Source organism: Vigna unguiculata, chromosome 9 (genome assembly GCF_004118075.2).
Source record: "Vigna unguiculata cultivar IT97K-499-35 chromosome 9, ASM411807v1, whole genome shotgun sequence".
In the NCBI taxonomy this organism is placed as follows: Eukaryota; Viridiplantae; Streptophyta; class Magnoliopsida; order Fabales; family Fabaceae; genus Vigna; species Vigna unguiculata.
The window spans coordinates 32,770,551-32,796,324 of record NC_040287.1 but is presented as its reverse complement, the minus strand read 5'-3'; the positions used below and the strand labels follow the sequence as shown (position 1 = coordinate 32,796,324).

Below are 25,774 nucleotides of genomic sequence, written 5' to 3'. Positions count from 1 at the left end.
TAAAAGTACCTTTAAACATGAATATAATAAATTTAAGCAATAAATATGAATTATTCATATGATAATAATTCTTAGACATCATAAATAAAACTGATAATAATAAGGAGAGAAAGCATGATGAATGCTCGGATTTAAGTTTTTTTTTTTTTCTTTTAATTTTCTACTATAACATATAATTCAACCAACCTATAATTTGAGAACAAAAATTATCTTTAAAAAGAAGTCAACTTTCATATATATTTTTTTTCTTTTAAATGTGTGATTGCTGGATGATCATTATGGATTTGGAAACCAGATATAATACATTATATTTTCCTTTTAGTATTTTTTTAATTAATATGGTATCGGATAAACTCACTTTTCAGCATGATTATTTTATAATAAACTTATAATTTGTAATGGACATGAACTAATTATCTATCGGTAATGTTTTTCAAAATAATGATTGTTCAATAAATAAGACATGATAAAATTATTACAAAATTTGGTTCGATTTAATTCATATTCCATAATCAATTTTAACTTAATCAAATCACTACACACATTTTTTATTGGCTCATGTAATATTTTTTAGTTCAAAACTGAAACATACAACGCGAAAAACATTCCTTATGGTTTCACTTATCATAAAAAAATCCCACAGTAGTATGTTTATTTTCTTATATAAATCACAATAGTCAAATACTTTTTGAAAAGTATCTTTTATCTACTAGTATTTTCAATATATATATATATAAAGTGAAAAATTTTCCACTACTGAACTACAAATATTTATTGGAATTTACAAAATGAGCAGAAAAATGCATACGAAACTTATTTCTTACAAACTTTTTAGAAATAATACACCGGAAAAGTTCTACAAAACGTGAAAGTTTCTAATAATATTCACATGGACACTTATTACAAATTAAATCATGTAAATAATATATTTTTACAAATATTTATTGATGTAATTTTTAAATTTATTGGGTGATCTTGAAATACTGTACGACAGCTTTGACCATACTTTCTGAATTAATTTTGAAAGACCTCTTTTCTTCTTCTTTGTATATTGTCATTGCTGCGAATGTTCTCCATATCAAGTTCACATTCTTTGACAAAATGTTTAACTTATGAAAATTTCTTTATATTAGTCACAAGAATTGATGTTTACACATTAATTCTATATACATATGCTTGAAGTCACGGCATGGCATCAAGATAACAAAAAGAATAATCAAATTGTATTATTCAAGAAGAATTGTTTTATATGCGTAAACATGTACACAAAATGACAAATAATAGTTTAACATACTTAAAAAATTATTGAGGAACTGAAGAACTAGCTAGGTTATATGATCAGGTGATATTAAAATTAAATAATTCCTTCGTTTTATAGCTTTAAAATTATACGCTATATAATTGATTGATATTAAAATTAAATAATTCAAAATTTTATATAAATTTATAATAACAATAAACACAAATCTTTCATATTCTTCTCATAATTAGGTCATTTGAATCTAATTGACTGTGATTAATATGATTGAATTAATAATATAATTGGTGTATTGATCTGTTGATAAATAATGTGTATGTTAAAACTGTGTGGTGTAAACTGGTTGGTAAAGTTATAAAAGCAAGGGTGGTCTCACTCGCTCGGTGAGATAAGACTGGACGAGTTTGTGAAAAATACTTTCAATGGTTTTATTTGCTGAGCAAGAGCCTCGTCAGACAAAAATTTTAAACAAGTTCTGATGAACTCAGGGTAATCATTGTCGTTGGATGAATTGAGATTTCGTAGCAGGAATGTATAAAAAATTTTGGGTCTTTCTTCCTGCACCTCCAAAATTTCTTCTACACCTCCAAATTTTTTTTAAATTTTCAAAATACCCTTTAACCATTCAAGAAAACCCGCAGATACCACACCTTCAAAATTATATCGTCTTCCGAAAGTCAAAATATAACTTTCGAAAATCAAAATATATCACCAGAAGTCGACTTTCGGAAGTCAAAAATCATTACCGAAAGTCGACTTCCAAAAATCAAAAACATAACCGGAAGTCAAAAAATATTCCCGGAAGTCGACTTCCGGAAATAAAAAAACATTATCCGGAAGATGACCTTCCTAAGTAAAAACAAATTTTATTTTGAATATTTTTAATTCTTTTTAATATTTATATTTTTTAACTTGATTTTTTTAGTTTATTATTTTATTTATTTTTTATGTTTTCATATTTCTTATTATATATTTTCTAAAAAATATTAATATATATATATATATATAATTTTATTTTTATTTAATATACTAAAACATAAATATAAGTATAAAAATAAGTAAAATTAAAATAATATTAAACTTTAAATAAAATAATTATAATAATTTCAATAAATAAATAAAATTAAAAAATAATTAAAATTAAAATAATAAAACTTATATTAATATATATATATATATATATATATATATATATATTTCATTTTTTTTAAAATTTAAAGTTTTATTATTTTTATTTAAATTACTTTTAACTTTTTTTTTCAAATTTTTATTTAGTATTTTTATTACTTATTTTATTTATTTTTTTTAAGTTATTTGTTTTTAAATTCATACGTTTTATAATTTTAATATGTGTTTCAAAAAATAAAATAAAATAAGTAATAAACGGTATTTTTAAAATTTTTAATTTTTTTTAAAATTTATATTTTCTAACTTTTATTTTATTTAATTTTTAAAACAGTATTAAAATTATAAAACGTAAAAAAATAAGTAACAAAAATATTAAACAAAAAAAATAATTGAATAAAAAATAATTAAAATTAAAATAATAAAACTTTAAATTTAATTAAATAAAAAATAGAATATATATATATATATATATATATATTTGTTAAATTTTTATTATTTTAATTTTAATTATATTATAATTTTATTTATTTATTTATTTATATTATTATAATTATTTCATTTAAAATTTAATATTATTTTAATTTTACTTATTTTTATATTTATATTTATTTTTCTGTATATTAAATAAAAATAAAATTATATATAGATATTAATATTTTTTTAAAAATATATATTAAAAAATATGAAAACGTAAAAAATAAATAAAATAATAAATTAAGAAAATCATTAAAAGTTAAAAAAATATAAATTTTAAAAAGAATTAAAAATATTTTAACTTTCGAAAGTCGATTTCTGATGATATATTTTGACTTTCGGAAGTCATATATTTTGACTTCCGAAAATATTTCTGGGGATGTGATGTCCGTGAATTTCTTAAATGGTCAAAAGGTATTTTGGGAATTTAAAAAAATTTTGGAGGTGCAGAAGAAATGCTTGGATGTGTAGGTAGAAAGACCCAAAATTGAGTCAGAAGCAGCATGAAGCTTATTTTACAAAGCCCACAAATGAAAACATCATCACTGTCACTTATCACACCTCCCAAAGAAGTCACGCAGCAACAACAGCACAAACGGAAGAGGTATGGTATTTCAACAGTAGAAACGTTTATAAGGAACCATTGGGAAACCCCATCACTACTCACTGCACTGATACAAATTAATACTATCTATTATCCAGTTCACGAAGAACCGAAAGGTAATATAGAAAGAACAGTACTATTGCATGTTTAACTGTAGCAGTGTATGATAATGTACAGTTTATATACTACCACAGATTAATTATCAATCAAGAATCTAATCCCAACAGAAGTACCACCCCAGCTTAAAGCTGGTTTCACTAACTTCCTTAGCTTTGTTCCTATAACCTAAAAGGTGCCTGCGGTGTTTAATTGCTTGCCAATATATGTTTCATATATTTCCACAACAAGACGAGGATTGGTGTCCACGAGCTCCGCATAATATTCATTTTGAGTGAGCAAATCCATTTTGTCCAAGATCACTGCCAAGGACGCACTTCGTAATTGTTTGCAATTGTATTGATATGCAAAGGCATAGTTTGCAATAGCCCTATTCCAATTCATTTTGGCGATCAAATACTTCTCACAATATGTCTTCAGATGCTTCACCTGATACTTTTCTCCCAAAACCAACAGGTTACAGGCCATTTGGTTATCAAGGGGCGCTTCAGCAGTGTACAAATAGTTAACAAAAGCACGGAGAGTATCATGTGATACGTCGGAAATCTTGATGGTGCCACTCCGCCTTTCTTCCATATCATTCTCAAGCATTGCATTGAAAACAGGAGAGCGACTAACCTAATAATTGTATCATAAAATATCATTAGCTTCATTAAGAAAAGCCAAAACACAAGAATAAACAGTATTAACATCAATTTAGAAAATCTAATCAAGGATGCCAAACTGCACCAGAAAGCAATATCCAAAGAAAATGTGGTGCGAGTCTCATCTAATGATTAAATAAAACAGTCAGGGAATAGAAGATTTTGTGTTAAATATTGTTAATCAATTTACATATCTAAATTGATTCCAATTCAATGTGGTGTGAACTACAAGTTTCTTGAATCCAGTCTACATACAACAGCTTCAGGGTCAATTCACCGACCACTGTCAAGGATTTCTTAAGGAAAATATGAAAAGCAAAAATAAGAAGAAAAAAATACAAGGTTTGGATTGGGAGTCTATTTATATGACATTTAATGCATTTCTTCCTGTTTAGTTAACAGAGTATAAGCACTAAAAGTTCAAATAAATGATTGAAATGAGTTACTGCATCAGTTTATTTAGAAGTTTCAGCCTTTCACGAGCCATATATACTCTTAGTTAATTTGATTAAACATTATTATAGCATATTATACCACTGTTTCGCTCACTGACATTACTGGTCTATGTGGTTTTGATTGAAAAACCATATCCTCAATCAAATGCTGGTATGGGATAGATAGAGAGGACAGACCAGAACCATGAAAATTTGGATACAACTACTTTGTTCCTATCCTGATTTTGAACAAGATAGATAAAACAATCTACTATGGCTAGCAGGATAAGGTATTTATTGCTCAAGTATCATCACCTTAAAAAACTTGAGTGTTTGAACTGTTAAGAAGCAGAGGTTTTGACTTAAGACAATTTGTTACCTTTAGCAAAAGTCTTGTCCCACGTTTCCCATGTTATTGCACAACATAAAATTTCTGTCAAGCAACCATTATTCACACTCAAAACCTAAAACCTACAACTTAGTCCTGAGTTGTTGTATAACTTAGTTATTTGGTTCAGTCCACAAATTTTATAACAACCTCTTGTCAGGTTGGCTAACCGTTAGTTCTGTAGCTCATTTTCTTTCATAACAGGTTTTATTATGCCAAGAAGCAGATAGATTTTGGGTTGCTAAGCCTATATGTAGCTAATATTGCATGGCTTTCTCCGATTCCATAAATTCTTTCTAATTTTTGCTTGTAACAGAGTTGAGAAAGTTTGGACTCACTGAAAATGAGTTTGATATCATGGCTGCCGTGGATGTAGGCCAGAGCGCATTGCCCTTATCGAACCACGTAAAAATTAGGTATTGTTTTTTTCCTATCCCAACCGTTTCATGGTTTGTCCTTCTTCGAATACTCTCAATTCTTTGGAGCAAGACTTGTGGTGGTTTATCTATTAATGGCTTGAAAGTATAAAATTTCAGCACAGAATCTGATCAATTAAAAATAATTAGACAAAACTAGACGACAGATGACTATCAGTGGTCTCAGTACACAGTAGCCACTACGGAAACTAAATCGGAGAACAGTACATATACTAAATTGATTATGAGTTATCAATACACAAACACAAAAGCGCGACAAAAAGAAAAAAAATTGACTGACCAGAACGTGCTTGTGAGCGGGAATGGGAGTGGCGTCGGAGTCATCAACGGGAACGAGGACGATATCGGTGGTGGAAGGATTGAGAATGGGAGAGGAGAGTGTGAGGAACGAGACCTTGGACTTGAGGTCATCGATCTCGAGGCGGAGCTCCTCTTCGGCCTCATTGGCCTCTTGGTAGCACTCCCTGCAGGTTCCGGAGTCAATCATGTGGTATTCCTCCTCGCAGGAGAGGCACTGCGTAGTGAACTCATCCGATTCGATGTCGCTGTTCCCCGTCTGCCCCGCCGCAGACGCCGTGCACCGCCGCGGAAACATTCTTCACTGAGATGCTGCGCTGAATTCACGCTCCTAACACACCCAATAGCCAATGCTACTTGAGATAAACCTCCTTTTTAAACCGTCAATGCTCCATTCCATTATATAATGAAGATTAAGTTTTACGCGTTTTCTCTTCCAATTTTATCTTTTCACAATGGCTTCTTAAATTCAAATAATTAATTTAACAATTTTATTTTTTATTTAATTATCTTTTAAGAACTTAATTATCTTTTTTATTAAATTAAAACAACTATTTATAATAAAAAGTTAATTCTATTTTATTCTACATCACTGTTGAAAATTTTGTGCAAATATCCATTACCTTAATATTATATTTTCATTTGCTGTATATCATCAACAAATTTTGTTAATATTGAATAAATTTAAATTTTTTAATTTAATTCCAGTGTTAACTTTTCTGTTAATTTAATGATGTTACCGTTAATTACTTCATGTAATTATTACTTTTTCATATCACTTTGTTGAATAGTTTGATACATGTAATTTTATTATTTTAAAATTTTACAAACTATAATATTATAATTTATGATTTAATAATTTAAAAATCTTATGATTTTATAGAAAATCAATAATAAATATTATCAAATTTCATTCACATATTATATATATATATATATATATATATATATATATATATATATATATATATATATATTCCTTTTGTTTCATCTTCATCTAGTTAAAAAGTTACAAGTAGAAATTTTTGTTAATATCTTACAAAACAAACTTAAATACGATTTGTAAGGTAGAAAAAGATATAATTGAGTCTATCTTTGTAAAATTGAAACTTATTAAAATAAAAATAAAATGGGAGATTTACTTGTGATTCTTCCATCAAAATGAAAACAAAAACAAAAAGAGTGATCAAACTTAAATTAAATTTACATTTATTAGTTACATCAAATAATATATTTTCATATAAATTAAAATTGGCATAATGTATACTTTTTAATTTAGATCTATGCATAAAAAGATTATTTTGTTGTGTACATACTTTCTTTCAAATTTTACTCTTTAAGTAATTTCATAATTGATTATTAATTTAAATATATTTAATTAATTATCTAAGGTAAAAAAAAAGACACACCAGTATGAAGAATTATCTTTTCACTAGTACAATATAAAAGTGATTAACTCAGGGCTCACATTTTAGTTTTCAATTTTAACATTTTTTTAATTTAAAATAATTAATTTATCAGTTTTATATTTTACTAACTTTAATCTAAAAAATCTAATGGTTTTGTTAAACTAAAATAACTATTTATAATAAAAAATTAAAATTAATTTTTATTATAAAAAATCATTTATATTCATTCTGAAATTATTATTTTTTTATTTTTTTATTATAAGAAAAAGATAATCACACATGTTTTTTTCTAGTTTTATTAATTATTTTATTTTAAATTTATTTTTACTTTTATCTATTTTTATTAATTATTATTTTTAAAAATAGGTGGAATATGGTTATCGTAAACATTTGTTCTTCTACCCTACACTTCTTTTGTTAGTAATTCAACATTTAACAATTAAAGAATAGATTCATTTAATCTATAATACAAATAATTTGATTATTATAATTTGCTTCAGTTCAATTGACTATTTTTTTAAGTTTAGCATATTTTACAGTTTTACAAAAGCAAATTTTATATAAATACACGTTACCTTCATATTATATATATATATATATATATATATATATATATATATATATATATATAAAATAAAATAAATGTAACAACTTATAGGAAGCATAGATAACAATTTTTGACACATAACACTCCCTTATATTCAGCAAAAACATCTCATATTATTAATACCTTATTAATTACGTGCGTGAATAAATTCAGTTAATAATTAATAATTTAATCAATAAATAAAATGAAATAAGTAAATATACTTAATATTTTCACTCAAAAAGGAAATAATTAAATGATTAAATAATTTATAATGAAAAATTTAATTTAATTTTAGATAAAATAATAATAAAATTATAATTAACAGGTATGTATTTAGTAATACTTTCATTCAAATGAAACTGAATTAAGGCTTAAAATTAATTTATATATTACTAAGTATTAATTATACAAAAAATAATAATAATTTTAATTAATAATTACTATTTTAATAAGGAAATAAAATAAAAATCATAAATATAATTAAAATTTAATAAAAAAGGAAGTAATTAAATAATAAAATAAATTGTAATAATAATTTTAATTCAAATCTTTTAATGAGCTTCAGTTATATTCATTTAATTTTTTATTTGATTTCTATTAGTATTATTATAGTTTTTTTATTATTTGAATTGATATGAAAAAAAATAACAAATGTTTTTGAAACATGTTGATGTGTATTACTATATAATGTGGTATTAAATTTTCTAAATTTTAGTTATATTCATATGATTTTTTATTTGATTTCTTAAAGTTCATCCAAACATTATCAAATACAGTTGACTAATTTTGATAAAAATAAAATAAAATGAATTACATTATCATATATATATATATATATATATATATATATATATTATGTATATTTATTATTATATATCATATATTAATATTATTATTATAGTTAAAATTAATATTATTATATAATTAGTTATTATTTGGGATTAACATTTTATTTGAAAGTGAAAGGTTTTTGGTGAAAAGTTATAATTTGTTTTAAATGTTTTAAGCTTCAGTTGTATTTATTTGATATTTTATTTGATTTATATTGATATTATAGTTTTATTTTTAATATTTAAATTGATACGAAGGTAAAGGAATATTTTTTGAAACATATTCATATGTATTGTTTTATAGTTATGTAATTTGGTATTTGATATTAAATTTTTTGAGCTTCAGTTATATTCATTTAATTATTTATTTGATTTTGATTAATATTAGCAATTATTAATATTATAAAATATAAATTAATTAAGTATTTGTTTTTTTATTACTTAATCATTTTATCTATAGTTATTTTATTTATTATTTTGTATTACTTTTCTACTAAATTCTAATTAAAATTAATATTATTATATAATTATACATTATTTGGAGTTAACTTTTTTATTGAAAAATAAAAGACTTTTGATGAAATATTAGAGCTTATATATTTATTAAAATTTATTTCAATTAAAATTAGAATTATAATGTACTTCCAATATATTTAATTAATTAAATAATTAGTTGACTAATTATTTTTTAATTCTAAAAATTCAACAACAAAAGTTAGTGATTTGTGAAACATTTTTCTAATCATTACTTCCTTTAACAGAAAGAACATACAATACAAATGAAACACAACAAAAGTTACTCTTGCTGTTAGACAAAAGTTAAGGAGATAAAAGTTAAGGAGATAAAAGTTAAGGAAAAATAATATAATATTGTGAAGTAAATATATATTTCAAATAATCATATATATATATATATATATATATATATATATATATATAGTTTCTATTTAATAAAAAGTTTTATATATATATATCTAATTAAAAAATGATAAACAACATTACATCATTTGATTTAACTTACATTAATGTACATTAAGTTGTTATAACAATACATCATCAAAATATGCTAGTTGTGAAGAATTGTTTTCTCTTCATAGTATACAAGGTGTGGTCACCCAATCTTTGAGAATAAACAAGAACCAACAAAGCTCGGTGACAATATATTAAACCATTGTTGTCCAACTTACTTCAACTCATACAAAGATTTCTTTAATAAATACACTTGGAAGTCAGTAGACCTCAACGTAAAGCCATATATAGATTTCTTCTTATAGTTTAGCATATAAGAAAGCATTATGCATTTCTAATTGTATAAAACCCAACTTTTAGAGGGGGCAAAAGCCAACACAACTCTTAGAGTGGTCATCTTTATTATGTGGGAGAGACATCAATGAAGTCAATACATTTGATTTATGTAACACGAGTCTTACTTTATAACGTTTTATTGTCCCATCCTATTTGCGTTTGACTTTGTAGTCCTATTTGCAACCAATAAGGTTTCTGTCAAGTGGTTTCCAATCAGGCCCGTGCATTATTTTTTTCCAACACCTTATGTTCTTGATCCATGGCTATCCTTCAACATTTATGTTTGATGGTCTCAAAATATCTGACGAACTCAGGTATAATGGTAATATTCATAACAAAAGATTGATATGAAAGTGTCATACAATCATGCGGAAACACTTGAGATTAAGGATATATATTACCTTTGCTTGTAGAGTTATGTGACACAACAATGACAACAAAACGGTCTGAGTGATAGTCTTACAAATATGAAGGATGATTTGTAATTCTCTTAGTTGAACACTATGGTACTAATATAAGATTATGTGGTGTTGATATTGTATTTACTATTTGGTTGTCGGAAAAAGGATTTTATGGTGTTTCAAGTTCTAACTCAATTTGTGTAGAATGTAATCCAAAGGTTTCTTAGCAATAAAGGTTAATAAGAAATAAAAGGATTAGAACAAATGTTGATAGATGATTTTAGTTGATATGGAAAAATATTTTCATGGAAAATGACATTTGAAGATATTGACAACTCTTTAGTTTGATAATAAACAACCTTTTATACCACTTTTACTTCCCAAAAAAATATGCCTTGTGGCTTTAGGATCAAATTTAGTCTTAAGACTAAGGTCCAGTTCTTTTGAGTGGATGTATGTTCAAGAAGAATGGAGAGCAAGACATAGAGGATGAACACTTTATTCTTTTTGGGGTGATGCAAGGGAATGATAGAGGTGAAATAGAGGGATTGTTAAAAAATTCAATCTCACCACTATTGAAGGGATTATAGGGTGATGGATAAGAAATTACCACTTTATCCTCATTATATTTATTTTTTCCCTCTTCTACCTTCGTCATCTTCTTTCTTTGTTCACATGTTCATACAACACTATTATTTTTTACTTATTAGGAAAACAAAATAAAAAAATTCTATGTTTAAATTAATTTTTGAATTTATTTTAATCATGTTTAATGTATCAAAAACTATTTGTATGTTTAATTTTTAATTTGTACATAAATTTATCTTTTAATCTTAAACTATTTTGTTAATAAATTATCCAATAAAATTTTGTTTTCAAATATTTTGTTAATTATTTAATGAAATAGTTAAAAAATGATTTTAATTTATTGTAGTCTTTAAATTTTAATTTTTTTTTACTTGTCATGTGAAAATATTTATTTTAAAATTTTTAGATAATTTAGTTTCTTGATATTTACCAATTTTAATTTTGTAAGAAATAAATATATGTAATTTTAGTTCTAATTTATTAAGGGTTAAATATGTTTTTGGTCCCTCAAGTTTGAGCGAAATTTGGGTTTAGTCCCTCATCAAAACTTTTGACCAATTTAGTCCTTCATCTTCTAAAATGCGTGAATTTAGTCCTTTTAACCAAATTTTGTTAAGTTTATCTGACATTTCAAGCGCATTTATACTGTTTAACACATTTTTGCTTCAATGTTAACTTAAATACTATCATGAAATGTGCCCGAAACGTTAGATAAACTTAACAAAATTTGGTTAAAAGGACTTTATGTAACATCACTCAATTCAATCACAAACTTTCACGAACTTTATTCTCTAATCCACTCTAAAATCACCTCTTAATCCTTTTAAAAGAACAACTTTAACTTCATCTTCTAATCTTTCTGATCTCTCCCTCTCCCTCTCTCTCTCTTTCTAATCATTCCTCTCAGAAAAACACAACCTAACAAGTGTGGAGAAAAAACAAAGTGAATCAAAGAATTATGTTCAATCAGGCGAAGATTTGTATAGGAGCTAATAAGAGCGTTAGTTATCCAAGACAAAATAATGATTTAATTAATGAGATAAACTGAATGTATAACCACATAAAATAAAAAATATTTTGGTAAGATCAATTTAAAATAATAAGACTCTACACCACTTGTTTAACGATCTATGAAATTTTGTTGAGAAGTTTCTAAATGACTTGTTTGATGAACTATTTCTTTTGTAACATAAAATTAGTCAAATTTGAACTCCTTAACATTATCAATTATAATGTTTTTAACCATGATTTTAAACTAGTTTTCCATTAATGCATAAAAGGCTTAAATTAAAGCTCTACTTTTTTACCTTATTTTTTAGAAAATAAATCCAAGTGCGTCTAAAGTAGTCATCACTATGACATGAAAAATAAGAATGATCATGTATAAACATTATAGAAATTGGACCCCAAAATATTAGTGTAAAAGAAGAACTCGAGCAAAAACTCAACTTTCTCGATTTTGCAATATGACATACGTCACAAACATTATTTTTATTATAATGAATGAAAAAAAACATTTATTAATTGCTAGACCTCTATCAAAAGACTAATAACCCATTATAGTGCCATGAATTGGACAAACTAGAAGGAAAACTACAAGAAAAAAAAATTCTAAAATGATGTCGTAAAATTGAAGAGTTTATTACAGGTAATAAAGGATTGAGAAGAGTGAGTTGTATGTGTGAAAATGTATAGGTCGCTTTCCACTTTAGTTATGACAATAATCTTGCAAGCATTATAATCCTGTATTAAACAAAATGTCATTAAAAAAGTCATTTTACATTTAAAGGTTTTAAGTTAATTTTGTAACCGATATCATACTGATTTTGAAGGTCGGTAGAAATAAAATATTATATCAAAACAAAATTGGATAAGTGAAGTAGCCAAGGGCTAAAACTAAGATTACCACATTTCTTGGAAGTGTATTTTATATTCCAACCATTACAATTGCCTTGATTTCTCGCGGAGTCTGACACATCATCACTAACCATAATAAGAGCTTTTGACACAAAAGCAACCACCATTCTTATTAAGTAATGAGTTCAAAAATTTGCTTCATATTAGGGAACTTATCTAAAAGCTTCATATTACATATGAAACATCACAGTTATAATTAAACAAATTGGGTTAGAAACACCCACCAAATTATAACATTTATTAGATAAATAAAAGGAGATTAAAGGTACGTGTCTAAACAAATACAATCAACTAAATAAATAAATAAAATGATATTAATGACACTTAACAAAAATAATTGTAATTAGTAAATAAATAAAAAAATGAATTTGAAAACACTACACTAAACATATTTGATTATAAAATAAACAAACAAATAAATAAAATGCTATTAATAACATTTTACTAAATACAAATATTTATAAAATAAACAAATATACAATCAAAATATCAATGTTTCCTATTATTACCTTAATATAGTTGTATACAAAAATTAGTCCACAAGTAATTTTCTTCTTAATTTTTTTAACATCTAGGGTTGATAATAAGAATATGGTCCCACGAGTTTGCCAAAAAATGTTCGTCGAGACATCGAATCCGCAGGCCTACTAAAGCTTGTATGCAACCCACATAAAAAATTTAAAATTTTGCACTTGTATATATGGATTACTTTTCTTCTAGACTTCTTGGATGAACGTTTCAAATTCTTGTATGATTGAAAAAAAATAAGTATTATGTATTTTTTGATGTGCTAAATTTCGAAGAATGCATCGTGTATGTCAAAGTACGAATATGAATATGATAAAAATATTGAATTATTAATTTATCATCAAACTCTCCAAAAGTTATGCTTAATTTTGTGAACTTGTTAAAATTTTCTAATTTGTTGAACATTTAAAATTTTATCATAAAAAAAGGCAAACTAGCACACAGACCTGCATTTATGTGGCTCAAACAAAACTTTTCAACCTGCATTGAAATGCGGAATGAACCCGCTCATCCCATATTTTAGAGATCAATTGCGAACTAGACCTAAATGGTCGAACCAATCCAATTGCCACCCTTTACATCTATCTTTCTTTTCTTTCTCGTGTGTTCTACTTAAAATTCTGTTTTCACATTATCAATTCATGATTTCTACGTGGGTAACTTTATTTTATTTATTTGAAATCTTTCTAACTATAAAGATTGGATTTTTCATTTTTTTTATTTCTCTGGTTAAGTTTATATTTTTTTCTTTTAAATTTTTTGGAAATTTTTAAAAATTCTGTTTACTAATTAAATAATTTTCATACGATATTTTAAAAAATAATAAAATATTTAAATTATTCAAAATAATGTAATTTAATATATTATATTATTAAAATATTATAGGACTGTTACATATTTAATTAATTAAAAAATACAGAAAATAACATTTAATTAATAAAAAGTTATACAGAAAAAAATAACAGACAATATAATTACAAAATAACATGGGTTTGAACCCTGTTTCCGCCCATAATAATGAGAAGATGTTTATAAAAGATCCGTAACAACAGTTATAGAAAAAATAAAATAAAAAAAATGAAGTAATACAAGACACGGGTTGAAGCAGTAACAAAGAGAGTCAGCGTGCAAAGGAAACTGGGAAGACGCGTCCTTTTGGTTTCGAAATTATTCAGGTTCACATACATTTCTTCTTTTCTTTGGATTGACACACTTACATATGACAGAGTAGTTACTGCACTGCAACTCAGATTTCCACCACCCTAACCTCCTCCTCCAACTTGCAGTTTTTGTTTTCGTTTTCAACTGTCATCATATTTTGCGGGGTGTTTCGACTTCTAATAGCGTTTTTGAGGGTTTGGAGGCATTTGGGTATCCCAATCCTTACAAAATTTTGGATTTTTGAAGGTTGGCCGATGGGAACTGTGAACCCTAATTTTGTTCTTATACAGCGATTTATTGTTGTTATTTGTATTTTCTTTTTCTTTTTGGGGACTGAGGATGGAAGCTATGCAGATAAGGCTGAATGTGATGATCGAGTCTAGTCTTTGAAAGATGAAGGCATGGATATTGAGGTGACAATTAAAGATTATAATTGTGTTGCTGAAGAGGGACAACATTTGAATAGTGAAGCCATGAATGATGAGGTTGCAATTGCTCATGCTAACGGGGTTGTTGGAGAGGTTAGTGTCCTGAAAAGTGAACCCTTTAGTAATGGGGTGGCAGTTGGAGATAAAGGTGGCTCTGGTGGAGTGGAATGTTTGCGAACTTATAAGAGACGTAAGAAGTCAAGTTCAAGAGGAAAAATTCAGGAACAATGGGTAGCAGGCATGGCAACTGCAAGTGGAATAGCTGATCAGGTTTTCTAGCCTCTTTGTTCAGACTTGTCAATTTGCCTAAGGGATTTGCTTAATTTGTCTATGCTATTTGTTGCTTACATTTTTCTTGATTCATTGAGTTGTTTCCTACAAGTATTTTAATTTTGTGTTGACATGATTGGAAAGGGCACACACACGAGTAAAACCCTAAAAATTTGTTCACTAGTTTGTAAGATACATTGAGTGCTTTCAACAAGTCATTGTAGCTAGTTTTTTTTGGGTGTGCATTAGTAATTAGTGATAGTTGTTTTAGTCGTCAATGCTAAAAAAATGAAGAGTTTTCTTATTCTTTAGGCTGTGTGCTAATGAATCAGGTTTTAGGATTTTGGTTACTCGCAGAGACTTATAAATCACGTAATATTTATAATATTTATAAAGCTGTGCGATTGATACAAGACAGAAAAATATCATCTGAAAAAGGCTAATGTTTAATTTGAAGTCAACGCAACTTATGTACATATTTGTTCATTGATGTTCTTATTTTTTAGATGATTTGTGGAGTTACTTGTTGTCCCATTTATATATCTTTCAGTATATTATGTATGCTTATAAAGACTTGGTATTTCAGTAGAAGAGATGTAATACATTGATTGACGATTGACATATAGTTGCTTTAGGTTACTGTGAGTTCAATTTAAATCTTTAAATTGAATGACACAGAAAAATATAATTATGGCAACTTGCACTCACAAAACTCTGGTTCATCAATTTTATATTAATTTTTTATATTACTATTCTCTGTTTTCTGTTTTCCAAGAAGAGATTATCATGTACCTATGCTATTTTGGCTTAAATTATTATGCTGATAAATGGAGTTAAGTGCAATAAGATAAGTATATGTTTGCCCACATATAAAGGATATATAATAACATATTGATTATGGACCATCCATGAACTTTGATGACAAAAGAACTAATTTAATAACTTTGCTCTATTCGTGTACGGCATTGCTGTTTGACACAATCCTCCTGTATCTACACATTTATTCTGGTTATACTAAAAATGGCGTCGGCCTAGTTGCAATCTATGTGCTATATATTTAAAATGCTAGGGATGTGATTTACTTTGTCAAATTCATAGTGGATTTATGTTGAACTTTGGTTGTACAAGGGACTACATTCTTGGCTTGTATAACGAATGGTGCAACTTTCAATGATCTTATTGATAATCAGATTACATCCAGGTTAACTATAAAATGATACCATATTGGTGTGCATGATATTTTTAATTCGAGGGTTGAGATGCTAAATGTAGGATAGGTAACACTTGATAATTTTTTTTTCTTTGTAGTTTAGTATAATACAGCATGGGATGACTCACCCTGCCAGATAAATGTCCTGAACAATAAATACTGTTTCTTGGTGATATCTTCAACACTGTATTTTGATTGTTATTATTATTTTATTGCAGAATGTGAAGAAACCATGTGATCTAGCTTTAGGCAATACTTCAGATGATTGTTCCCAAGGACAGTGGGGAAATATTGTACTAAAGCATTTATATCAGTCATTAGGTGATGGCAATGGTGGTGTGGAGGGGTGCATAAGGGAAGCACTTAATCCTAAACAAAATCATGCCACTACTGTTATGGTGGGTTCTTAAGTCGGAACAATATATATCCTGCTTACTCAACTTACCCAAAAGTAATTTTTTTGCCACTTTATTTATGTCTCTTCTTATTTTGTCTGCAGGAAACCTTTATAATTGAAAAAGATGGTAAAAGATGCTCTTCGCAATCTGAGCTGCTTTCTCATAGAACAGGGAAGGAAGCTAATCGACATGCAGATGTCATGTGTAATGGATGTTCCAGTGAATTACCTGACCATGGTGTGACTGAGATGTGTCAACGTGTTCTATCTAATATCTTAACCACAGAAAAATTTCGCTCACTGTGTAAGGCTTTGCTTGAAAATTTCCAGGGAATGAAGCCTGAAAGTGTATTTGACTTTACCATCATGAATTCAAGGATGAAGGAACAAGCTTATGAACAATCACCAGCACTCTTCTTGTCAGATATTCAACAGGTAAATTATGCAGTCTCTTCAATTGAACAATTTCTTTACTCATATGTATATGGTGATTGGTACAAAATTTAAAAATTGTTGGTCGCCAAATATCTGGTTTACCTAGACCCATGACGTTGAGGTCTAAGTCTTGTAGCTAATGTTTGCACAATATTGTTATCAATATAATATTGCTCTTATTTCTAGTTATTTTAATTAATGGAACTTCAATCACGAAGATTTTAGCCATCAAATAATGTTTGGAGTTTGATCAGCTCTTAACTCTTCAGTGAACTGATGGTTTCTTTGGACTGTAAACTTGGTTTCAGTTTGTTAGGACAAGACCTCCTATTAAGAAGGTCTATTAAAGAAGAAACAAGGGAAAAGGAAAATAAAACTTATTGTTTTAATTAAAACAGCTGTAAACTATGTTAGTAGTTATGATGTTGAGAAGCTTGTATTTATAGGTGTGTTTTGGGGTTTTGGGGTGAGGAATTGGAAAATTAGTTAATAGTGAGAGGATCCTGGACCCTTGAAGTGCCAATGGTTTTCTGTAGATATTTCTGAAACTTCTATACGAAATTCTCAGATTCTTCGTTTGGGTTTTCTTGTTTCTGAGTTTCTGATACAGTTTCTATAAACTGGTATCAGAGCTCTTTCTGGGCTCTGTGGATTATTACACATGGTGACTACAAGAATGATAGAATCACAAGGGGAAGCATTGGAGAAGTGTTTAGCAAATGGGCTTCAGTTACCATAGGGTTTTGAAGCAAGATTAGATGCAAGATTAACCCAAATGGCAGCAAATTTGGAATCCTGACTTGTGCAGTAGAATTCACGCATGGCATGGTTGGAAAATATTGTGGAAAGATTTGTGAAAGGACGTGGGAAAGGTGCTAGTGCTGCAAATTCTATGAATCAGAGAGTCTCTGATGAAGCTACACAAGAAGAATTAGCGAGTGCAACATTCTTGGGAAACAAGAATTGTGAAAAACGAAGGTAGTTGGACATTCCTGTATTTGAAGGAGAAGATATTATGGGATGGATAGGAAAAGTTGAGCACTATTTCTGCTTGAGAGGGGTACAAGAAGAGGAGAGAATGGAAGCGGTTATGGTGGCGATGGAAGACAATGCACTATCTTGGTTTTAATGGTGGGAAGCATGCAACCCAAATCAGGTTTGGTTTGAAGAATGCTCTTATTCAAAGATTCCAACCGGTTTTGATGGGAATCGTTGTTGGCCTTGAAGCAGGAGACCTCATTGATCAAATTCATCACTCAGTTTGAAAGATTCGCTGGATTCATTAAAGGGTTGGTTGAGCAGTATTTGATGAGGATTTTTTCCAATGGGTTATGGGAAGAGATTAGAGAAGAATTAAGGCTGTACAAGACTAACAATCTCTCGGAAATGATGAACAAAGCCCATGCTATTGAAGGGAATAATATAGTTGTAGCAAAGGTAGTAGGGGATTATAGAGACACAGGAGGGGGTATAGGAGTTTTCTTATTCAAAGAGGAACAATGAATAGCAGCTTGTCCAAGATCAATGGCAGCAGCTAATTCAGCACCACTCAATTTATTGGCAGAGGCAAATTCTTTTTCTCAATCTGGTACTAGCAAGGCCAGTAATGAGGTAAAGGCTAACAATGATGGTCACAACAGAGGCAACTTTAAAAGGTTGACATAGTCAAAGCTTCAAGCAAAAATAAAAAAAAATAATGTTTTCGCTGTCATGAAAAATATAGCGTGAATCATGTTTGCAAGATCAAACAACTCAATATCCTGATGTTAATAAAAGGGCATGAGGAAGATGAGCACGGAAATGAAGGAAATTTCTGCAATTGTGGAATCTTGATGAGCCAGGTATTGTTAGGACATGACCTCCTATTATGAAGGTCTAATAAAGAAGAAACAAGGGAAAAGGAAAATACAGCTGATTGTTTTAATTATAATTTAAAACAAATGTAAAATATGTTAGTAGTTATGCAGTTGAGAAGTTTGTATATATAGGTGTGTTTTGGGGTTCTTGGGGGATGATTTGGAAAATTATTGAATAGTGGGAGGATCCTGGACCCTCGAAGTGCCAGTGGTGTTTCTGTAAAGATTTCTAAAACTTCTATACGAAATTCCCAGATTCTTTATTTGAGTTCTCTTTCTTGTTTCTGAGTTTCTATCTAGTTTCTATAACAGTTAAACTTGGAAGAAGGGCAAAATAATTTCATATTTTACCAAATAATTTATTTGTAAAACTTTGTTGTGTCAGGTTGTTGGGTTTAGGGTTTGAAAAACTGATTATTTATGATATATTTATATCTATATCTATATATAGGCAGAGGATAGTGTGCAACTGTGCTAGTACGCATGCATAGTTGACAAAATGATGTTATTTTTTATGGTTTGTACTTGTATTTGTACACGGTAGTGCTTTCAAGTATTTACTCGAGTTTCTTGATATTCTTCTTTCATGTTGCTTGGGTGGGCTCATGTGTGCATTTCATGTACCTTTTTCCTTTTGACTAATAGGTATGATTTGGGAAAAAGTCTAGTAGTTCTTAATCTCAATTATAAGAATCTTAGGATTCATGATTAGAATCTTTTGAGTCAGCTACATATCGATTTGTAGGAAGAATCTTAAATGATTTTGTATGTCATGATATACATGAATAAATTTGTGCAAGTTTGTATCATCAAATATGAATTACATGATTCAATAATTCATTATTATATGGTTTTTTCTTTCATCAGTAATCTTATATTGTCCATGAAAAGGAATTCGATGAGCAGTTTTTGAATTTATCTTTTTCGATACTTCCATATTCCCACTACTTTATTTGTCATCCACTTTTTCAACGTATGCACTTTATTTGGTTATTACTTTGCTATTTAACTGAAATCGATGAGGCTTCACAAACTCAACTGTTTGGTGTATTAATGGTATAACCATTGCACAAACTAACCATTGTACTTTCTGGTTGTTTTTGTATTAATTATACATTTAGGTTTGGGGAAAGCTTCAAGACACTGGTAACGAGATTGTTGCTCTTGCCAAGAGCCTATCCAGCATTTCAACAACTTCCTACTCAGAGCTGGTAAAAAAATTCTTTCAAAGCTCTTAAGTTTCATGATCTGTTTTGATTATGGATTTTATTTTCTTCTTCCTGTGTATGTTGCTACTATCTGCTTTCCTTTTATTCAAACCCTAGTTTTTCTTTACCTCTAGGTAGGAGTTTCAGCACCGAGCACATTTCGAGAGAAGCAGCCGGTAAGAGTTTTATAACTTTGATCTGATGTTTCTTTAGATCATCATTAAGTTGTCAGATTTTCTGTCTTATCATCAAAATTTGTTTTATGTTATGATATAGTTTGATACACATTGTTTTTGTTGTGATAAGTACAAATTATTGGATAGATGATATTTTGAGAAAATATTAAATAATACTGTAAATGCAATCCATCTTACCTTTTGATGGCTGGCAATCAGATAGGTATATGATTGTATAAAATTGAAAGGATTATCAAAGAAAAGTTTAAGAAAGTTTGCACATGGCATGGTGGAGACAAAATCGTATCTTTCCTTTTTTTGCTCTGTTTCGCTGTAGCTGTAACACTTGGAGTGGGCAATTTCTGTTTCTGTTCATCAGCTTTTGTTTGTCTGTTTTGCTGGCCATAGACCCGAAATTTCTTGGTTATGTGCATGTTTATCTTTTGGAAAATGTTATGTATGAAGCATGAAGGCATAGTTATATCCCCATATGTGAACATACAATAATTATGTTGAAAATGTTTTAGTTAGATCACTATATTTTCTGAAATGGTCTGATAGCCAGCCATGCCTTGAGAGCAGCGGGGCCAAAAGAAAAACATTGTCGCAGGCCCAATTAGCTGAAAGCTTATATTGAGTAGAATCTGGTTGCAGAGGAGTGGGTAGTATCAATGGGACCGTTATATCTTCTGGTATCAAGAAGTCATCCTGACACGAGGACATGCGGAATAAAAAACCTCAGTATGTATTAAGATCAATCAACGAGTGTTTGAGTTTGTTTACACAACATAAGAAAAATGGGTAGAATTACTGAAAATAAAATCTCCATCGTTTACTAGAAATAGAAAATTCAGTGTATATGAAATTTGAGCCAGGTACTGCAGCAGCATCAAAGAACCTGATGCAATTGTTCAGAAAAGAATCAGAATGTGGAACTCAGAGGGAATATAGAGATGCAGAACAGAGAAATTTCAGAGAAAGCATACCATATGCATAGCCTCCCCCTAGAACACGTTGTTCCTTAGAAATACATTCTCTTTCTTACATCTCATGCTTTTCCTGTGCCCCTTTTCGTATGGATCATGTGTCATGTTCTTGAGTAACTGATTTTCCCTTGACGTCCAGCTCATCATTTATGATACTCATTGTTTTTGCACGTTACACATCCCTATTGGACTGGAAACGAATGAAATTACCCTAATTTAGTCTGTTTATTTTCTTTCTGCTTTAGTGGAACCTAGTTGTGGGTCCTTGGTTCCTTCTTTCATTTTTATAACAGGCTAAAATAGGGTAATTTCATTCACGTCCAATCCAATACAGGATAGAAGACCTAACAATTCTATTGATACTACCCTACACCTGTACACTCCATATTCTATTCAATATAAGCTTTGAACCAATTGGGCCTGCTGCACGCCCTAAAGGCCTGCCTGGCTATCATGGTCTAATTCAGCTTTATTTGCCAAAATTTTCTAAATGCATAATGGGATAGACTACTTGAAATTTAAGATAATGGTGCACTTCTGGTAAGTGGTTCTAAGAACTAATTGTATCTATTTGAAACATGCTAGATTTTGCTAACTTTTGTTATGAATATGTTTAGAATGTTGCACTTGAAAATGCTTGCCATATATCTGTACCGATTTCATTTGGTATTGTTAGTGTTTTTCTTGAAATGTTTATTAAAATGGTCTTGCAAATTGATTTAATCTTGTTACTTCAAACAGTCCTGCAACGGAGAATTGGGCTTTCACGTGAAGCCAGAACAGACGCAAGACTGTGCTATGCACAGAATCGGCAGTTGCAGCCGTTGTGGAGAGACGGCAGATGATAAAGACTGTTTGGTTTGTGATTCATGTGAGGAGATATACCATGTGTCCTGTATTGAGCCGTCAGTGAAAGAAATAATACCCCACAAAAGCTGGTATTGTGCCAAGTGTACTGCTAAAGGGATTGGATCTCCACATGAACATTGTGTACTATGTGAAAGGTTAAATGATGAACAGACCCCAAATGGCATAATTGGTGATGAAAGCTTTCCTACCATTAAGGAAACAAAAAATGAATTTGAAGAAAATTCAAATTGCACCTCTGATGGGATTGAAGGTTCTATAGGTGAGAAAACAACACCCATTTGCAAAATTTGCAGAAATGAAGTGGATGGTAATAAGAGAAAAAAGGTAAAAGTATGTGGCCATAGGTTTTGCCCCAACAAGTACTACCATGTAAGGTGTTTAACAAAGAAGCAGTTAAAGTCATACGGTCACTGTTGGTACTGCCCTTCTTGTATATGCTGTGTTTGCTTAATTGATCGAGATGATGATCAGATCGTTATCTGTGATGGCTGTGATCGTGGCTATCACCTCTATTGCTTGACACCTCCACAGTCTTCTATTCCAAGCGGGAAATGGTTCTGCAGACTCTGTGATGCTGGGATACAAGCAATTCACAAGGCTAAAAAGGCTTATGAAAGTAACGAGCCAAGCAGAAAAGGGAGAGATGCTGCTAAGCCAAAAGCTAAGCTTGATAAGAAACACAGAAATAAACGAGCAAGAGAATTGGAAAGAGGTGGTGCAATGGACATGCTATTAACAGCAGCCAATACTCTGAATTTTGAAGAGAAAGAGGCAGCAATCCAAATTGAGTCGCAGACAACATGAATTTTGTGGAGATCTTTGTTTTATTTTACATTTGCTGTATTTTTGAATGACTGATATTTTGGTAGGCTGTAAAACTGTTCAAGATCTCCTGACTTTTTTGATACATAACATGGAAAGACATGACTATAGAGGCTAAGCTCAAGGCATAATCTGAAACTGCTGTATTGTAAGTAGGTCAGATACTGTATTATGGACATGGTTTATATGAATTTTATATTTGACTGCTATTCTTGTTTCGTTCAGATTGTAAGCCAATGTTTCCCTAGGTTGCATAATTAATTTCTGTTTGAAAATTGAAAGAATAAACATTTTTCTCCCCATGGTTCAGAATTCAATAATTCAACCATGAATATGATTTCAGTAGACAATGTCTTCGGGTTCTGCACTTTAAAAGGATTGAATTCTACTAAAATAAAGAACTAAAGAGAGCTAGCCGGCATCCATGTAAATACAATGGTTCTAAAGCACCATTGTACTTTCATTAAGAAAACTAATTTACTGAAATCGCAGTTTGAAACACTATTTCAGTTTATCTTTTTCCAAAAAATTTAAAGTGAAATTTGTAAATAAAAGACAAATGACTTGTATTACTTTTCAGACATCCCTTGCTTGATTATTGTAAACATATTATCTTCTGCTTATTTAATCTTGAGAGGTTAAAGTTTTCACAAGTATATAATAAATGTTTTGTTTAAGACTGGGTTAAACTGGGTTTAAGGGTATGATGTTTAGGTAAAAATATTTGGCCTTAAACCTCATGCTACGCTGCTGATTTATATGGAGATTCTCCGAGTTTTCGGAGGGAAAATCTTAAATATGAGAAATAGCTCCAAAGCCACGGAAACAACAAAAAGTCAATTAATCATGATTTACAATTAATCTGTATGTCAAGATAATTGAATAATTTTCTAAGATTTTAGCGTGAGATAGTAGAAATTTTAATAATTAAAAAAAATATAAATATGATTAAATACATTAAGTAAAGATAAAACTATTTATCAGTCATAATTTAAACGATTTATTTTATTTAGTCATAATTTAAACGATTTATTTTATTTTAAAATATTTTTTAAAAGATAAGATTTGGTGAATAATTATTCAATTAGAAAAAAATATTATTTGATATTGTTATATATTAGTTGATTATTTGATTTGGATATTGCTATATTATTACAAATTAAAAGATATGCTTAGATATTTTTAGATATTATGAGATATTTTTATATACTGTTATACTCTTATTGTTGGATAATAATAAGAGTGAATAAAATATTGTATTTCCCTTATAAATACTAGCGAAAATATAAGCGTGTCTGTGTGTTCGCATTTTTTAATTTTCATAAAAAATTGAGTTCAAATTTTCATAAAAATTTTGAAAGGAATATATAATTAATTTTTAAAATAGTTGTTAAATATAAAATTAGAAAAATAAAATATATACACAAAATAAGTTTTTAGAATAACTTTTAAAGACAAAAGAGATTTTTAGAATAACGGTTAAAGATAAACTAATTAATTTTTAAAATAATAATTAAGGGTAAAAATGAAATAATAAAATGTGGACACAAAAGAGGGTATCATATTTATATATTGTTTTAGATATATATTGTTATACATTAAGCTTATAAATATATGGAAGAAAGGTTTAGAGAGAACTTTAAAGCTTGAGTTTATAAATATATGGGACAACAAGATTTAGAGAGAGAGAGAGAGAGTTCTAAAGGCTGAGTTTTGAAGGGGTCGAAGGAAGAAGTGAAGAGTAAGAGGTGGGAGAGCTTACATTTGTTTTCTTGTTTAGCTGTGTCTGCTTTTGAAGGGTCGAAGGAAGAAGTGAAGAGTAAGGGCTGGGAGAGCTTACATTCTTGTTTTCTTGTTTAGCTATGTCTGCTTTTAAAGTTAACCACCCACTCATTAGGTAATGGATCCTTTCCTAGAAGAAGATTACTCCACAAGTGAATTGACAATTGGATGGAACGAGACGAGTTTCATTATCCCATTCTTATATTTAAAATAAAAATTCATACACATCTTTCCGTATTCAATGGGTATAAAACATTTCTTCCATCCTTGTCCCCACCAAGTGATTGTATATTTGTACCTGTGTCCATACCCACTTTTATATACTGTTTCAATATCAATTAATTAATTTCTTCTATAAAAAATCATGAAAAAAGAAACATGAAATTATCAAATATCCAATATCAAAAGAAAATAATCAATGTCAAACATTTAGAAATAAATGATAATTGTGTAAATTTTGAATCAAAGTACCAAGCAATAATTAAATAAAGGTGAAAAAATTATATAAAATACTACGCAATTACACAAATAAAATTTCATAACAACCAAAACATCCATTCATTTTGAAAACATTAATGAAATAAAGTTGATAAAGTTAAAATATATTTTTTTAAAAATAAAAAAATAAAAAATATTCAAATTTAAAAATATTTCAAATGTCTCTTTACTTTCTTTTTTTCTAAATTATAATGAATTTTTTTTATACATTCATAAGACACTATTTAAACAAAATCACATATGGAAAAAAATATTCTTAAAATTCTCTCTTTGACTGATGGCCACATTCATTGTTTTCACTACTGAGTGATAACATGACTGATGAAC

At 28.7% G+C, this 25,774-nt stretch overlaps 2 protein-coding genes across 4 annotated transcripts; one reads left to right on the top strand and one right to left on the bottom strand.

Annotated features, from left to right (window-relative positions):
- Positions 1 to 3,454: 3,454 nt before the first annotated feature.
- On the bottom strand, positions 3,455 to 6,163 carry LOC114195990 (BTB/POZ domain-containing protein At4g08455). The gene is made up of 2 exons (XM_028086455.1): positions 5,765 to 6,163; positions 3,455 to 4,199 (listed from the first exon to the last, which is right to left on the bottom strand). The coding sequence occupies exons 1-2, from the start codon at positions 6,077 to 6,079 to the stop codon at positions 3,750 to 3,752; spliced, it is 765 nt and encodes a 254-aa protein (XP_027942256.1). The 5' UTR covers positions 6,080 to 6,163; the 3' UTR covers positions 3,455 to 3,749.
- An 8,262-nt stretch (positions 6,164 to 14,425) lies between these two features.
- On the top strand, positions 14,426 to 23,385 carry LOC114163243 (PHD finger protein EHD3-like). Of its 3 annotated transcripts, XM_028047424.1 has the most exons (8): positions 14,426 to 14,523; positions 14,635 to 14,755; positions 14,864 to 15,207; positions 16,636 to 16,815; positions 16,917 to 17,249; positions 20,227 to 20,316; positions 20,448 to 20,489; positions 22,217 to 23,385. In XM_028047424.1, the coding sequence occupies exons 3-8, from the start codon at positions 14,911 to 14,913 to the stop codon at positions 23,147 to 23,149; spliced, it is 1,875 nt and encodes a 624-aa protein (XP_027903225.1). In that variant the 5' UTR covers positions 14,426 to 14,523; positions 14,635 to 14,755; positions 14,864 to 14,910; the 3' UTR covers positions 23,150 to 23,385. The 3 variants fall into 3 exon arrangements, with proteins under 3 accessions (XP_027903225.1, XP_027903227.1, XP_027903226.1); XM_028047426.1 differs by lacking the exon at positions 14,635 to 14,755; XM_028047425.1 differs by having other exon boundaries at positions 14,451 to 14,755.
- The last annotated feature ends 2,389 nt before the right edge of the window (positions 23,386 to 25,774 follow it).